This window comes from Melanotaenia boesemani, chromosome 19 (genome assembly GCF_017639745.1).
Source record: "Melanotaenia boesemani isolate fMelBoe1 chromosome 19, fMelBoe1.pri, whole genome shotgun sequence".
NCBI classification, from domain to species: Eukaryota; Metazoa; Chordata; class Actinopteri; order Atheriniformes; family Melanotaeniidae; genus Melanotaenia; species Melanotaenia boesemani.
This window is the reverse complement of record NC_055700.1, coordinates 12,621,186-12,638,394: the sequence shown is the minus strand read 5'-3', so window position 1 is coordinate 12,638,394 and position 17,209 is coordinate 12,621,186. Positions and strand designations below refer to the sequence as shown.

The 17,209-nt window shown below is 37.3% G+C and overlaps 1 protein-coding gene across 6 annotated transcripts in view; it reads left to right on the top strand.

The window, feature by feature from the left end:
• The window catches only part of nup214 (nucleoporin 214), a 29,597-nt gene extending 20,679 nt beyond the window's left edge, over positions 1–8,918 (top strand). For 3 of the 6 annotated variants that reach the window (XM_041969909.1, XM_041969910.1, XM_041969906.1), the window contains exons 30-36: positions 734–801; positions 911–1,088; positions 1,566–1,715; positions 3,405–3,576; positions 5,867–6,012; positions 6,649–6,682; positions 8,147–8,918. In XM_041969909.1, the coding sequence (XP_041825843.1) occupies positions 734–801; positions 911–1,088; positions 1,566–1,715; positions 3,405–3,576; positions 5,867–6,012; positions 6,649–6,682; positions 8,147–8,183 (785 nt within the window). In that variant the 3' untranslated portion in view covers positions 8,184–8,918. Of the gene's footprint in view, positions 1–733; positions 802–910; positions 1,089–1,565; positions 1,716–3,404; positions 3,577–5,866; positions 6,013–6,631; positions 6,683–8,146 lie in introns of all 6 variants that reach the window. The other 3 variants (XM_041969912.1, XM_041969908.1, XM_041969911.1) reach the window with 2 other exon arrangements.
• Positions 8,919–17,209: the final 8,291 nt, after the last annotated feature.

Sequence of the window (17,209 nt, the reverse complement as noted above, 5' to 3'; positions counted from 1 at the left end):
GCTGTTTGGAACTAATAGTCTTTCAATATATCCTTTTCCCTGTTTTTTATGTAATATATCTATGTCCTGTAGCATGCAGTAGTTCAGCAGGTTCACATCAAATTTGTGACTATTTCTAGACAGGAAAATTGACACTTGATGGCTCTCAAAACTAATAAAAAGTAAAATAGTAAGAGACCATCTTGTCCCTCGAAGTGGTTTATAGTTGGAGCTTTAAGGCAGCAAGCAGTTACATCTGACAGTCACGTCTGCTATCATTGATGCTAACACAATCTGACAATCTATGAATTACATTGTTATGTCTCTAAGGACAGTTTGCAGCTCAGGATATGTGAACAAGATGAAGTAGCTTGGCTGACTTGCACATGTTGTGGTGATTGAGGCCAGATGTGGCAATATTTCAGAGGGCATCATTTTTCAGCTGATGGGACACCTGTTTTTATTTATAGTACACTGTCAGCCTCAGTGGGTAGGAGGGAGTTGTCCCATTCCCAAACATTCTTTAAATTCCCAGTGCAGTCTGGGAATGCTGTGTCCATGTGAACAGCTGATGACCATGTATTAGCTCAGCATTTAGACACAGTTTGTGGGATGAGGGTCCCAAGTTTCCAGAGTCAGCTCCTTCTTTTCTATGGCATTGAGAGAAGAGTTAGAAGCTATATAATCATAGTTTATATGTTAACGTAGGGTTAAAATATTCCAGGTCTTAACTATTTTGTACCTTTCATCACAGCATTTGGCTGCTCTTCTGCCACCCCTGTGTTTGGCCAACAATCTACCCCTGGGAGCATATTTGGACAGGTATCTACTATTTGAATTATAGAGAAACCTATGAATGGCATGTTCTTGTAATGAGAGAGACTGTAGTTTTTTTTTATCGCTTTTTGTATGACTAACATTTCTTCACCAGCAGCAGCCGTCAACTGGTGGGAGTCTGTTTGGTTCAAATGCAGCCAATACAGCAGGCTCATCCTCAGGTGGAGGATTCTTCAGTGGACTGGGAGGAAAACCAAGTGAAGATGCTGCCAACAAAAACCCATTTGGCCCCACCGTATCCACCGGAGGGTTTGGGCAGCCCACTCAGACTGGTATGTTTACATTTTCTATTAAAGAGTTTGCAGGAAATTTAGTAACAAATCACAAAAACTCGAGTTGTACGGTGGTGTGATGGTTAGCATCGCAACCTCACAGCAAGAACGTCGCTGGTTCGGACCTCGGCTGGGGCTGTGGAGTTTGCATGTTCTCTCTGTGTATGCGTGGGTACTCTCCGGGTACTCCGGCTTCCTCCCGCCATCCAAAGACATGCATGTTGTCCCTAGGAGTGGATGTGAGCATGAGTGTGTGTTTGTTTCTCTGTGTTGGCCCTGTGATTGTCTGGCATCCTGTCCAGGGTCTACCCTGCCTCTCGCCTGTTTATTGCTGGGATAGGCTCCAGCTTCCCCTAAACCCTGAATTGGACTAATCAGTATAGAAAATGGATGGATGCTAACTAACTAAGCAGTTAGAACAATTCATTGTTTAATAGCTCTTGAAAATGACGTACTCTGTCTTTTTTTCTTTTCTAGGTGCCACCAGTCTTTTTGGGAATAGTGGCGCGAAGGCGTTCGGTTTTGGTCAGTCCTTTGGCGATCAGAAGGCCAGTGGCACCTTCAGCACTGGTGGAGGGAGCGTGGCATCTCAAGGGTTTGGCTCCTTTTCTACACCTGCAAAATCAGGTAGATGGTGCCTCCATCCTTATTTCATTATTTTCTTCTATTATTTTTTATTTTATTTCCTTAAAGTAAAGTAAACTATGAAAGCTCTTCTTTGTCACATTTTACATTTATCCTGCTGAAATTCCGACTGGATTTGTTTCCATACACTGTTTCCTCGGTTAGTTATATAGGAGAGAAATGCAGGTGTCAAGGTTTTTTGTGATGGGCTTTGGTTGTTTGACCTTTAAAAAATAATAGTTTCTGGTATTGCCTGTTGTTGAGTGTTTCAAAAGTATCATTATATTGCCTTCTGTTCTAATATGTCCAAATGTTGACAGCTTTCAGATTTATTTAGTTGTTTTTTTGTGTTTTTTTTTAAACTCTTGCTTTTGGTTGGAGAGAGTGAAATGGCCTTTCTCTCTTGAGTCAGATGACTTTGGTCACAGTCATATGACTGTTTATAGGTCCTTTAACTTTTCAAGTAGCTCTTGAGTATCAGACATTTTGTGGTGAGTTTAAAGAAAACAAAGTGAAAAGTTTTTAAACATGGCTGTAACACTGATACTGAGCTTTTATGTCGTTTTCTGTGTTTGTTTCTAATCCTTCTCTCTTGTGCGTTCATGGCATCATTAGGCATGCCACAATTAACAATCATGTTGCAGTTACATAAGATGATCCTGATGATGCACACTTGTCATAATTCTCTTTATTCACTCTGAAAACAGCTAAGACAAACTAACAGTGGTGTCATATGTCCTCATTGTATTCCTGTGCTCACTGACTGAAGGAGTGAATGCCCTTTTTATACTGTCCTTCTCATTGTTTATTTGCCCTCTGCTATGCCATATCTGCAGTTTTTAAATGCACCTTTTTACTGTCATGTTGTGTTTGCGTCTGTTGATTTGTTCTGCAGAAGGTTGTGACTCAGCGTGCCTTACAGGAGTTATGTTTTACAGTCAAGTTTCTAGTTTGTTTTTTTAGATTAGATTGTCTTAATAACCCCTTTAGAATTGGACTTACTGACATGTCCAGCAATCCTTATAATGTTACAGTGTTTATTTGTGTCAGTCAGCTGTTACAGCTCATATGCAGCAACTGGTCATGTTGTATTTCGGTGCTGGCTAATGCAGGATGGTAAATGTTATCTAGTTGAAAAGTGGGATAAGCTCTTTTTCTCCACATGGTGTAAACAGCCTGTTTAACCCTAATACTGTATTTTTACCATTCTTGGTAATGAGTAGTTGCTTCCATCCAAACAATATCCAGCTCTACAGGGATATTGGAACTGTTCAGCACACTGATGCCCTATTGGTGGCCTGTGTAAGGGGACTGTAATCTTGTTACATTAGCACAATCAATTATTTACTGGGGCATGCTGCTAGCCAGGCTGTAATTTCAGCACCCTCATTTTCTTCTGCTGCTCAGAGGCTTTGAATTGGTGTGAAGTGTTCGTCCTCTCTGTAAGCTGTCATTGTGTGCTGATCCTGAGTAATTTGCCGTACACTGTAGGACATAACACTATTCACTGTTATATTACCAAGAAAATCTTGTTTTAATACACACTTTTTAAAACCTATTTACATGTGTACAGAAACAGCAACACAGCTTACCTTTTTTGTGTCCTTGGAAATGATACTGAGTACCTCAACACCCCAATGTTTCCACGTTGTTCTCTTAAGAAGTCTTCATAATTTTTTGTCCTTTCTGCAGGTGGTTTTGGTAGTGCTCCAGTGTTTGGAAGTCCCCCTTCTTTTGGTGGTACCGCAGCATTTGGTGCTGGAGCTTCATTTGGTTCAAACTCTTCTTTCAACAACCCCATGTGTTCCTCAACTGGTAAAGTGTTTGGAGAAGGAACAGCAGCTTCCAACATGGGAGGATTTGGGTAAGAATCTTAACTGTTTAAAAGTTGAAAGAAAAATCATCTTTTTTCTGTGCTTGAGAAGCATTCATTTGGGTATCTACAGCCAGTTAACAACCCAAAAACACAGAAAGGGAAACCCCCAACTCGGACAACCTCTGTGCCCCTCTGTATCAGAAAATATGACTTTCAAGCTGTTCTGATTTGCAGGGTGACGTTACACCCCTTTGTAATATTATCCAACCCCTTCTCTAGTTTTGTCCACTTAGCTTTAATGCTACTTCCACTTTACCACAGAGGCGGAAAGTGAAACTTTCTTTGCTTTTGGCTTTATTTGCCATTGACATCAAGTTCCATCATTAGGTGTATAACTTACAGTTAACATAAGAAATTAACAAGCTTGTAATACTCTTCCAGTTAGTTGTTTAATGGTTTGTATCTTAACAAGGAAATGTGACATCTAACTTACATTTTTGAGTTCTTTTTACCATTTGGACATTATACATTTCTGTTTCCAAGTTAAATCAGTATAGCGCCTGTAACTTCTGTTACAAAAGCAAACATCAGTAAAATATCAAACATATAACATAAGCATTGCTTTTTAATCTTCTAGCTTTTTACTAGTGGCCACTTTTAGTGACAGTAGCAGCCAACATTGACTATTAGAAATATGCAACCCATAGACATAAGACTGGTTAAATTTTGATTCACTTGGTATTAAATACACATTTTATATTTCAGTGTCCTGTTTTAACGGTGCAAGTCGTCATTTACGCCAGCATTCAAGTTGTAACTCAGCAAATACTTATGAAGCACAACCTCAATGTAGCATAGCCGTCCTCTACTGTACATTAGACAAACACTTTATAATTTAGTCATTTCATTGTTAAAGTTAAAATCCAGTCAATGTCAGCAAGCTATTTGTGCCGTACATAGAGAGGAACAGCAGGATCTTGCCTGCAGCATGGAGCAACATTTTTGGAAATTAGAACATCTTTGTGCTCACAAGCACAACACAGAAAGCAATTGATAGGCTGCGTTCACCAAAATGTGCAACGCTCTGTTAATGGTACTGGAATAAATGCATCCCTGATAGCTATGAAATTAGCTACTGTATAGTTGTTTTTTGTTTTTATTTAAATTTTTTTTTTTCCTCCTTTTTATTCCGGTCTTATGTCATTTGTTTTTTACTAATTTTATTGTTTTACTGTGTAGTTGTTTTATTGTTCAGCATTTTGGGCAACTCTGGTTGTAGTAAATGTGCTATATAAATAAACTTGAACATCAAATTAAATATGAATTAGTTTAGGATATTACCAATGAGGCTGCAATAAATCATAAATACATTAATGTCTTCCAAGTCATGAAGGTAAAACTGCAGGTGAAAAGCATAGTTTCAGTGTTTAAAGATCTATACTAGAAGTAAAATGGGTACCATTTACCCACCAAAAACAAAAAAAAAGCAACATTTAGTTCATGCATTAAAGTTCATTTTAATTGAACTTGCACCATTATCTCTGATTGTGTTGCTCCTCCAATTATATCACATATGTTAAAATTGTCTTTTATTTTTACCTCTTTTTAGTACATTTTAATTTTGATCAAATAATGGGAGCACTGAAGTACTAAAAATTTCTATTGAAGTAGATTATTTGTACAGCCCTTTCTTCAGCTGACATTTTGTTTACTATGCATATTGGATTGCTGGTTGTGATGTTCTTAAACACCCCCGGCAAATGAAATTCGGATTTGATTGTAAATTGCAGGACATTCAGTATTTAATCTTGTCCTGCTGCTTGTCGTTTCCTGTCTAATGTTTTTCTCAGCTTTATTAACCTCCTGTGCATCCGTCATCTGCATGCATACTGATCGCAGTAGACATGGCTGCAAGCCTAAAACTATGGATCTCGGTACAGGAGTAGATTATTTCCCTCAGATAATCTCACTCTGGGGTCATGCTGCCTGCAGATTAAACTGGCCCGCTCTCTCAGTGTTTTGCTTATACTGTCTTTTCTCTTGGGAGTCACCGGGTGGTGGGTCCTGTAGAAAGGGATTAAATCCAGCTTAAATCCCAGCCTCTCAATCCCACATGTAAAAACACAAAGTCCACTTTGCATCTTTTTTCTTCCATACATGTTTATTTGGATCCTGTTTGTTCTGTTTGTCGCTAAAGATGGTTGATTTAAAACGTATCGCCCAGCATTATGAAATAATGTTTTCATACATTAAGTTCTAATGAATCCATCTATTTATTGTGCAGTTAAAGATTTTGTTTTAAGTACAACACACCCTCAATGTCGGCCTCTGTTTTTAGGTTTGCCTCACCCCCCAGTGCCCCCTCGTTTGGCAATATAGCCAGTCAGAATCCTCCGTCATTTGGGAGCTTGGCCCAGCAGGGCACTGGTTTTGGAAGTCAGCCCAGCAGCTTCTCAGGCTTTGGACAACAACCACAAACAGGAGGTAAAACAGCTACTTCTGTTGCATTAGTTTTTCCCCCTTCATCATCATCACTTGCTAACGAGTTTAGTGCAACACAGTCGGTGGCTGAAGTGGAGTCAGTAAGTCATTCCTCCACCATCTGGACCGTTTCTGTTCTTAAACCATGTTAGTCTAATACTTTTGTTTGTGTTCTTTAAAAACTTGGCATGTAGATATTTTATGTATTGCTCATTTATTAAATGTGTAATTTCATTACTTTTTTTTTTTTTTTTTTACAAGAAATTAAATAAGATTTTGGTAACATAAATTACTTTTTTTTTTCTTTTTTTGTTCTGCGGCAGAATTAGTTTTACATACTTAAATGGTGATTTATTAGCTTTAGACCTCCATGAACTTTCGCACTGCATGGCTTCTGTATGCTTGACTTTACATGCATGCTTGACCTCAGTCAGTAGACTTGGCTTCTTCAGCCTAGTAATTTCTGTGTAATTTGTCTTTCCCTCTAGTTTTTTTCCGTAACCGGTTAACTCATCTGTTGCTTTTTTTCTGCACCCTTCCGTAAATTTATCATTACTTACATGGGTTTGTCATATTTTAGCAGACATGGAGGTTTTATTGATGCTATCATTCAATTTGTCAGTTTTCTCCTTCTTTTAGGGTTCTCTGGAAACACCTTTGGATCTGCAAACCAGTAAGTGTGGTCAGTATGTCGTGTCTTAGTGTTTTCTGTGTCCACTGATAAGTAGACGAGCACACATCTCTGTGTGGCTGCAGTGCCTGTGGGGTTTAAACTGCTGAAGCTCACGCCTTTTCTTCCGCAACAGTGCTCCCTATAGAACCTCACTGATTTAATATACCACCTCATTTAACCTCATTTATGTCCTCCTCCTCCTTATCTTTTTTTTCCTTTATCTTGAGTAAGCCTCACCTCCACTATTTGGCTGAACTATTATACAGTGAATATTTACTGTCTGGCACACTGAATAAATTTATGACTCGGTAGATAATGTTTAAAAAGATGATAGAATAAATACTGTTCAGTCCAGAGCGTTGTGAATGCACAGTACTCTACTGTGACGTGGAGCTCATCAGTTCTCACTCCCCAAGTTATTAGATTTCCATTCCCATACTGATGCATTTCCTTTTCTGCTACCCATCCATCAGGACCACTTCCTTCTTCTTTTTCTTCCTTCTGCTTAAATGTGAGACATGGCAGCCAGTGTTAACCAGTGTGTGTTCAAGTGTAATCTATCTGTGCAGAAGTGTGTGGAGATCGAGCACAGCTTATCAGACACATTCATGTGTTAATAATCCTTCACTTGCTCATGTTTGGGTTTTTTTGTTTTTGTAGTTTTTTTTCCATCTTCCATCTTCTATCCATCTTCTTGTATTTGACACAGAAACCTTTAAACACTAAAAGCTGCCAAGTCTAAAGACTTGTTTTGCATTTTTGTTCAAAAATGAATAAATAATTTGAACTTTTCACACAATTTCTAAACACACTGGGGCAGTCATGTTTTAGAGGAAATGCAGAACTGAAACAAATATTACTAATGTCCAGTATGTTTAGCTAAATTTAATTTACTTATCATGATGAGGAGTCAAAAAGTGAATTTAGCAAACTGTTGCTGTAAGCTACTGTTGCTTTTATTTATGATTGTTGGCTTTCACTGATTACTAAATTTTATTAACATACAAAATTAACATTTCATTGAGCTAAAATCTTTGTAAACTGGTTTGCCTTAAATTCGTTTAAAAATGACAACCATCTCCATCTACAGGAGCCTTTTACCACTAAGATGTAGGCTACATACATACACAGGCTTCTGGATCACATGACTTTTAACATACTGTGCACATGGGGTGCTATTTTCAGTTTTGTTTTTTTTTTTGTTTTTTTTTAAGAAAACATTTTTTTCCTCCCCAGTACAAATAGCTCATACAACTCAGTCAGGATGCTTATGTATGTGTCTTTCAGGGTTTGAAAAAGCCTCACTTTCTGCATGTCAATCATCTTTAGTGGCCTTAAACTGTAGTTGTCTTAAAGAGAACAAAAAAAGAAAGGGTTAAGTTATAAAGGATGCTTGTGCAAGGCTTTCTTTAATGTTTAAGTATGAAACTCAACATCTGTCTTCCTGTGTTTTTTTTTTCCCAGATCCAGTTCTCAGTCATTTGGTGGTTGGAGAAGTTAATTTGAAAAAATCCTCTGTGAAATACCACAGATGCTGCAGGGATACCTGCTTACAAGCTCTTTGTTTTACACTGTGGGAAGAGGAATATATTGAGTTTGGGTTAAAAGGATAAATAAAGTGAAGCAGAAAATGTACTTACAAACATTTTCAATACAAAAGAGAGTAGTAATTCTTTCAAGCAGCTTTTAGAGTGCAGGTTTTTGTCTACATGGTTTTTTAAAGTACAGTAAAATTATCATTTTATGTGAGCTTCATACATATATACTCTGGACTGGACATAATAGGTTTAATGATTTTATTTGTACAAGCAAATAAAAAACTATGGTTGCAAAGAGTCCTGTACACAGGCCTTCCACATGAATCCACATACTCAGTTAGTCTTGTTGACACTGTTTGAGAAAATAGTTTCTACATTTTAAAACATGCAGATGTTAAAAAGAAAAAATAAAGAAAATTAAAAACTCAGGCTTTACTTTGAACAGTTCACTCTTTGATGCAGTTGTTAGTTTGTTTACAGTGTGGCTTATGTTAAGGTTCATCCCAGCTTTATGCAGCTGTTGGTGCAGCCTTCAGCAAAAATATACTGCATGTCCGTTAAATAATGTTAAAATAAAACCATGGTTTTTGCTTATTATGGACAGAATTGCCTTTTTCAAACAATTTTCTCTGTAATGCCTTCCTTTGATGTATATTTTTTACATGAAATAATAGAATTAAATGATATTTCTCAACTTATTTGAAGGTCTTTTTATTTTAGACAAAGCTGTCGCCACGTGATTACAGTTGTGACCGTTGACCGATCATTTTTATCCTAAATCATGTAAAATATCTTAAATAAGGACATGTTTTTTATTTTTAGTCCATTAGCTAGTGAAATCCACAAGTTAGCTTGACAGTATGTGTTGCTCTTCACAGTTGCAACCTGCTATGATTCAACAGGTACAATAAACACTTGCACGTAAGATACATGAAGTAGTCTGGATCATTGGGTGCCTGTTGCACTGCATGGCTTGCAGTGATTTTATTCCATAGCCAAAGTTGTGTGTAGCTGCCTTAATGCAGGCCTTTTGACATTACAATAGTGTAAGATGCTGAAAAGTCCAGGATTTGCTTTCAACCTGTTTGTGGTCACAAATCCTGATTACAGGTGCACACATTCAACAGATTTTTACATGAGCTTAAAGAAAACTAGCTCTTTGAAAATGGTTTTATTTGAACATTCATTGTTCTGATCAGTGAAGCTCAAACATCCAATAAGAATAAGTAACTTTTTGTTTGTTTTTATGGAGAAAGAAAAATAAGTTCAGAAAACATTAACCATTAAGTGTTTCTGTCTGAATGTGTGGTGGTGTATAGAACAGAGTAGCAGCACAGCACAGGCCAAGTTCAGATGGTACAGTAATTAATGCAAAATCCTTCTTTATATGCAGCTCATTCCTCCATCTTCAGTAAGGAGTGAATCCACTTGCAAAGGGAGCTGAAGTGTGCTGTGGTAGAATGTTGATAGGGATGTAAGGCTTCTGTCCAAGGCACGGTGTGGCATGAGGCGATCGACAGCACAAATTACATTCCCAGCTTGTGGCTGTGGAGCATGTCACTGTCACTCTGTCAGCCTTTATCTTGCTTCTCTTGCTAAATGGATGGCAAAGGTCTTGGTTGCTTTGAAGTAGCTTAGGAATGTCAGGGTCATAGCATGTGACCTGTAATAGACACCTTCTAAAATACTAAAACCCGCATTTGGTTTTCAGGATGTTTAAAGAGAGGCCAACAGTGCTGGTTTAAACAGGTGAAAGATAAACCAACCAAAATGTTCTCGTTTTTTGTGCTTTTGCCTATCACCCACCCAGTAATGTGTATGCAGCAACAGATCTATTTCACATCTTAGGTAAAGAATTACAATTGGATGCATTGACAGATTACAGAGGCACACAGGCAGAGCCCAAAGTCTGTAATGCTTTCGGTCAAAGCGGATGAGCTTATGAGATTTTCAGCACCCACTCCACAACTGACCTCAATGAAAGCATTAAAAGTAAAGTGCTTTTTGTTATCGTTTTTATCATAGATCCAACATAAATATGCAGAAGTTGTGCTGAATCTTCATGTCACTGCTCCCAGTGATTTAAAGAAACGTGCAGAGAAAGTCTCAAACACTGAGGTTGGCAGCTGTCTTAATGGAATTTAAATAAAAATAGTTTTGTCCAAACCAAACACCCACCTACCCCTCCCCCAACTGCACCCTTATTTTCCGTTTATTCCCATCCCAGTGGAGGGTTGATTAGCAGCTCTTGAGTGCATCCTGCTTTCTTTTTTTTTTTTTGTCATATTCATCATCTCTTCATGTGCCACTGCACTCCATAGTGCGTGCGTCTTGTTGGCTAAAGGCATTTTTATGAAGAGTGTGCTACTTCTATGGTGAAGGCTGTGTTTACTCAACCAAACCATACTGTACACGTTGTACCAGTCAAGCTGTTCCGGTCACACCACAGTGTGAGATGGATGTTATGCTGAATATTGGTGAATGCTAGTGTCTGTGGAGAAGAATACACAGTTAACTCTAATGGGTAATTTCATCTGCATGGATAATCCAAATCCAATAATCCACTAAAAATTAAGTGCAATCTCTCCTCTGACTTCAGTGTACTCTGTGGATTGTGCTGGCTTGCTACTGCGATGGGAATCACTTATTTTAAAACCTCAACAGTATTCCTGGGAAGGAAAATTGCAATGTTTACTATTTTTACATGAAGCAAATTAAACAAAATTACAAAGACTTCCAGTAGTTATGTCAGTTTTCAAAAGCTGAGAAGACATTAAATGGCCTAAAAATGACTTAGAAAATTTGTCACTTTATACTTTGATTTAAAATATTATATTTAAATTGAAAGTTAACACTAGCAGAAAGGTGCCACAGTGATAGTTTCTAACTTTGTCCCTTACATTACCTGTGCAGATATATGTATAGTGTATAAAGGATAAATTTCATGGACACTGGTATTTTTTTTATCCACCCTATGTGTAATACATTAATAACTTCTGGATGGATTGATGCCAATTCTTGCATTTGTACAACATTTATGGCTTTTTAATGGATTGCCATTGATTTGGTATCTAGAAAACTATGCACCTTATAGAATTAAAGGCACTTACCAATAGCTTATGTTAACTATATACACATATGTGTGTATATATATATATATATATATATATATATATATATAAATCAGACAAATAAAAAGATATCCAATCCACTTTATTTTATTTTGATTTTCCACGATGTGGAACAGCTTGTATCTTTTAATAATACTTTGTATTGCGGCCACTCAAACTTGAAGATGAGGTATCTAACAATTTTTCCACATCTGATCAAGACACATCAAATTCATTTAGATACCAACTGAAGTGAGCTGCTGTTTTTCACCTGGTGAGTTGATGAAAACAGCTGTTCCCAATTAATCAGGGTAATTGGAAGACTTCAGAACAGCATAGAATATTTGGAATGGCATAGAACAGAGGTCCCCAACCCTAGTCCTCCCACTATCCTGCATGTCTTAGATGTCTCCCTGCTGCAACACACTTGAATCATATTAATGGCTCATTAGCAGACTTGTGCAGAGCTTGTCAGAGAGCCGTTTAATTTGAATCAGGTGTGTTGCAGCAGAAAGACATCTAAGACCTGCAGGACAGTGGGCTTTGAGGACCAGGGCTGGGGACCTCTGATATAGAACCTTGAATTTAACTATAGATTGAAAGTTTGCAATGGGTATGAATAATTTAGGACATGTTATTTTTCATAAAATGCAAAGCCACTATAGAAATATTTTCTTTCGTCAGTCAAGTCTATAACATATTGTAGTATCATATTTTGACACATATCTGTCTCCTCTCCAGTCACAAAAAACATTTAAAAAATAACTTGATGTTTAAATTTGCCAGGAGTATGAATAATTTGAGCCCAAATGTAGTATATATTTACAACTATATATATTTGTCTTCCTATTCCTTTTCAAATGTAAATTGTGAAGATGTATTGTAGTAGAAAACATCCAAATCCTGCAGAACTGCAGCCCTTGAGGATCGCCTTTGCTCGTTTCATGAAAATCAACAAAAACTAAATGCTGACATTCTAATAAGCACAGATAGTATGGGACACAAGTCTACAGTGAATACAAAACAATGAATGTATTCATTATAGAAAATAAAAACTGTAACACAAATCAGTCATGCAGTTCTGTGAGAAATTTCTTCTTCAAAACTTTATGTTACTTTGTGACTTTATATGTTATTAAATGTTTTTCTGAAGGGTTTATGGTCCAAATCACTCATTTCAAGTCATCATGTTCTGTATGGGTCTGCATTCTGCACGGTGATCATGGGTGTGAGATGTTATGTTATCTTTTAAAAAACAAAACAGAAAAACCCAATAAAACAAATTTATTTGATTGGTCAATCCTGAAATGGCAAAGTGAGGGCTTCAAATCATATGCATACATTTATGAGTGATGTCATGGCTGATTTGTTAGGTTAATTTGGATAACTCAGTTAAAACCTAAAGTTTACAAATCCCAACACTGGGGTAAAATTTCATTAAATCACATATTTTTCAGGGTCAAAATTTCTAAGTCTGATATATTGGTTTCTGACTTAATATTAAAATGACGTTCCAAAATGCTTCAGATTCAGCTTTGCGCTATGATACAGTTAGCATGCTAATTCTTGAACAAAGTAAGAGGATAGTCTGATAAAAATGAAACTGATTAGCGTTAGCATGTTGTACTGGATTAGATAGAGTAGGAAACTGGACCTTGAAATTACATTTTCAGTTCTGGTTATTGTAAGAGAGAAAACATGGTGAGTAGTACATCCATATTTGTTTTGTTGTTGTTCAAAGGGAGCCTAAGAAATTTACCTAGAAAATGAAAAAATATTTAAAAAAATAGTTATTGAATGTTTTATCAGATTAAGAAGAAATTTTTCACAACATACCATTTTATTTCATTCTAGTCGGTGACTGTAAATTATTTGTTGTTTATTCTAGTATGTTTAGTTCAGTTTATGTGTGTAGCGCCAATACAACACAAGTTCTCTCAAGGCACTTTAAAAGTGGCGGGGCCGGCGGCTACTGATCTTGGCCCACTGGGACCTGTGCCCCGGGACCGTGGGGGGCTCTTGCTGGGGCTCTCCTCTGCCGCCCTTCGGGTGGGCTGGAGTCGTCTTCGTGGTGGGGTGGCTTGGGATGGTGCTCCGGGTCTGCTGCTGAGGGCCAGGGCCTCTGGCCCAGGTCTTCCTCTGGCCTCTGTGGAGGCATGGTCGCATTTGCATGATCTCACTCACCACTCTTCATCACTGATCACTCCTTGTTTCTCATGCTCTGCAGGCTGACACAGTCACTGAGTTGTCCAGTGGGTTCTAACACTAAGCAATAATTATTTTTTTAAATTTTTTTATTTTTCCTATGAGTTAGTATCTGGTCGCTGTTATGTCTTTTTGATTTGGTTATTTTTAAAAACTCTTAATGACTAGCAGCCCTGTTTTTTCTGTGTGTGTGTTTCTGCTTTTGTAAAAGTTGTAGGAAATTTTCTGGTGTGTTCATGTACAGGTGTAACAGTTTGTTGTCTGGTGATGGTGTGGATTGAAGGGTTGTTTCCTTCTGTCTGTGATCTTTTTGTCTCCTTTCTTCTTTCCCTTTTGCTCTTTTTGCTATTTTCCATCTTTTTCTGCCCCCTCCGGTCAGGTCCAGCAAGATTACATAGATTCGGGGATTCAAAGTAAATAAATTAATCACATTATCAAGAGGAGCCTTACCCATAGGCCTCCCCTTGGCAGAGCAAATTTGTTCAGCACGATACAGCAACCAGATTATCATTTTGCTTGCTATGATGCTGGACAGGACAAGTTAAAAAAAAAATTAAAAGACATAGTCTGCTTCAGTCCACTGGTCACCTGATTTAGTCAAATTTATTATATTTCACATTAGTACAGTTCATTATAATTTACCTTATGTGGGCTAGTCAGAAAAAGTTAGAAAGCTAAGGAAACTGATCAACTGCATCAAAGCATTTAGCTCAAATCCATATTATAGCCAGTTAGCATGGCTACATTTAGGACATGTTAACCAGTTTGCCATAATTAAATTGTCTTCTAGATCATAAGTATGTAATCAAATGATAAGTAGTAAGCCAGATTTCAAGTGTGACAGTACAGAAATGAACCTGCACAAAAGTCTACCCAAGTTATTCTTGACTTATGTCCCACTTGTCCCCTCCAGTTAAGTGTTTGTCCCCAAACTTGTCCCAATGCTGTCAATCAGCCCCTTAAGAGCTGCAACTATACAGCTGAAGAATAATAGGAACAGTCACTCAGTGTTTTATAATTCATTCTTTAATGGCAAGAACAAAGCTTTGAATAGACGAACATCCAAGCCATCAGTTCCATCCTTAACCTCACAACTTTTAATTACCTACTTGCCTCAGCACCTCTTCATCGCCCACTCTACCTCTCTCTTTAACTCACTCAGGGATTAAGCAGGTTTCTTATCTTGATACTTCAAAAGAGCTTTATGCCGAACAGTTTAATTTTAGTCTAATTCTATTTTGTTTTCAAAGTGTTCATTCAGAGCGTTCTTCCTCAACAGAAAATGTTCACGTTTGATACAACAAAAACAAGTCCATACAACAGCAATTTCAGCACTTGGCTACTTTGCGTGTGAATGGATTACTGAGAATGGGCTTAAAGTCTTATCTAATAGACATTATAATGGATGTCAGGCATTACCACTGATGCCAGGGAGAGGATTTCAGATTTGCTAGATCTACACTGAGTTGCTGAGGTTTTTGAAGAAAGACCAAAAGGCATGTCATAAAAACACAAGAAAAAAAAAGTGAAACTTTTATTTTTTCATTGTTTCCATTTAAAGTATTCTGTTACTCAAACTCAGCATGATTGCATTGGTTTTTATTTTTCTTCTAAAATCTGTTTTGCAGCAGATTGTTTGGTTAGCTAATTATTTAATCAGTATCCCGTTGGAGTTTTTCAGTTGGAGCTCGTAGTCCACGCTTAGAATACTAGATGATCTTACTGCTGAATTGAGGACTTGATTCTTGTTAATAAATGCATGTTAAACACGGCTGATGTCAGCAGATGTGTTTTAGTTTCAAAGTTCTGGGAGATAAATGAGCTAAATCCCAGTTCTTCTGTTCTTCTGTATATATAACAAAAATAATCTTCAGCTTCAGATTGAGTGTTTGAGTGAGTCTAATTTACACGATGCTTCCTTCTCTAACAAGATACCAACTCAAGAGCCAATTGCATTTGATGTATTTATGTGTTTGTTCTGCATAAAATACAGTGTTACTGTATGTGTAAAGCACAAACATCCACCCTACCATAGCTACATTATACCATGATGACCATCTCTTACAGACCTTGATAAAATAAGCCTGTGATGGGTTCAGCTGGAACTAACAAAATTGACCTTATTCAATCATGTCCTCATCCCACTGGATCCTTTTTGTTATGCTCCTTCAAACTGTACAGGCATTAAGATTAAAATTAGAAATTAAACTTACTCTTACATGAAAGAGGCCTGACCCTTACATGTCATAAATCAGAATGTATTTATATATATTTATATAAAGTTAATTATAGACTAGGGTCAGATGAAGAGTTTAACATCTCCCAAAGTAGTTAAGCTTGTACTTGCGTAAAGGATCTAGATGCTTTCCCTCAGGAGCTCCTTGTGATGGCTGGGTTTATTACAAAAGCCTTGGCAGAGAGTGGGAGGTGTGGGATCCAACTCCATCACATGCTGTAATTACACAGATGGTAGTTAAAGGTTGCCTGTGTGTACCCCTGCCCCAGCATATGGGATGTTAGGCACTTAATGGCCATCATTAAATAAAATGGAAAATTACATATTGCTGTATGCTAATCAGTTATTGTCCTTATCTAATGCTTAGTCGGACAGTCCAGATGTACATGGTGTTTAAACATCACTCTCTTACATAACTGCAGGGGTTGCAATGAGAGTGCCAATCTGGCGCTTAGTGATTTTCCTGCTTTGTTGCAGCATTTCATTTCAATAAAAGTTACATAATAATCTCTGGATGGCACCTACAGGCACAGTCTTAAAGCCTTTCATGGTATTATGAAGTTTTAAATTTGATTTGCAGAAGTCTGCCTCCTTTAATGTCGTTTATAGAAATGCTCATCTATCCAATTGCACACTGGAGGTGTGAAACTGAAAGTAAGAGTGCTTTTGCTTTTCAGTCTGTGTGTCTTTTGGCTTTCTTTACCAAAAGAAACTCATTTGTTACAAAACTTAGTGCTCTGTGTGGAATAGTTTATGTGGAAGTGTGTGATCACTGCAGACTAAATAAACTACATAAATCCTGTGTCTAACACTGTATGTTCTATCTAATTGAGAGAAATACATCTGTCTGCCACTGTCAATGTATAATTCCCATTTTGGCATTTGTTGTGTGATTTTAGACCAAAGTTAGAGGAAATCTTGCATTTTGAGACTCAAGGCAAATCCTTCAATAGTTCTTCCTTCACTGAATTATCTTGTTTATGCTGACTGAGAGTCCCGCAGTCTCAACAAGATATTAGGACCTTAAAGGCACACAGAGATCCAAACATAGTCTTACAGTAATCAATCCATAGCATTCACACAGTGTGGTACACAGCACTGCGCCATGCCTTTTTTCTCCTTTGTCTTTTTTTTAACACTACATAAAAAAAAAATCACATTTGAGAAATTAAGAAATCTTCATCGATGGATAAAATGTGTCAGTATTTATACATCCTCATAAACCATGTCTTTGGATTCCAACTATATCAACAACATGATACATCTGGATTTACATTTACAAAGCCTAATAAAACTTGACCTGCAACTTTAAATATAGTGAACATTTCCAACATTGGCCTGCTGTTTAATCAAGCATGGCCAAGGGCAAATACATTTTCTAGACTGCATGCTTTGGTTTCTTGTCTTGTTTAAAATGGCGCTTCCACCACCTTGTTTA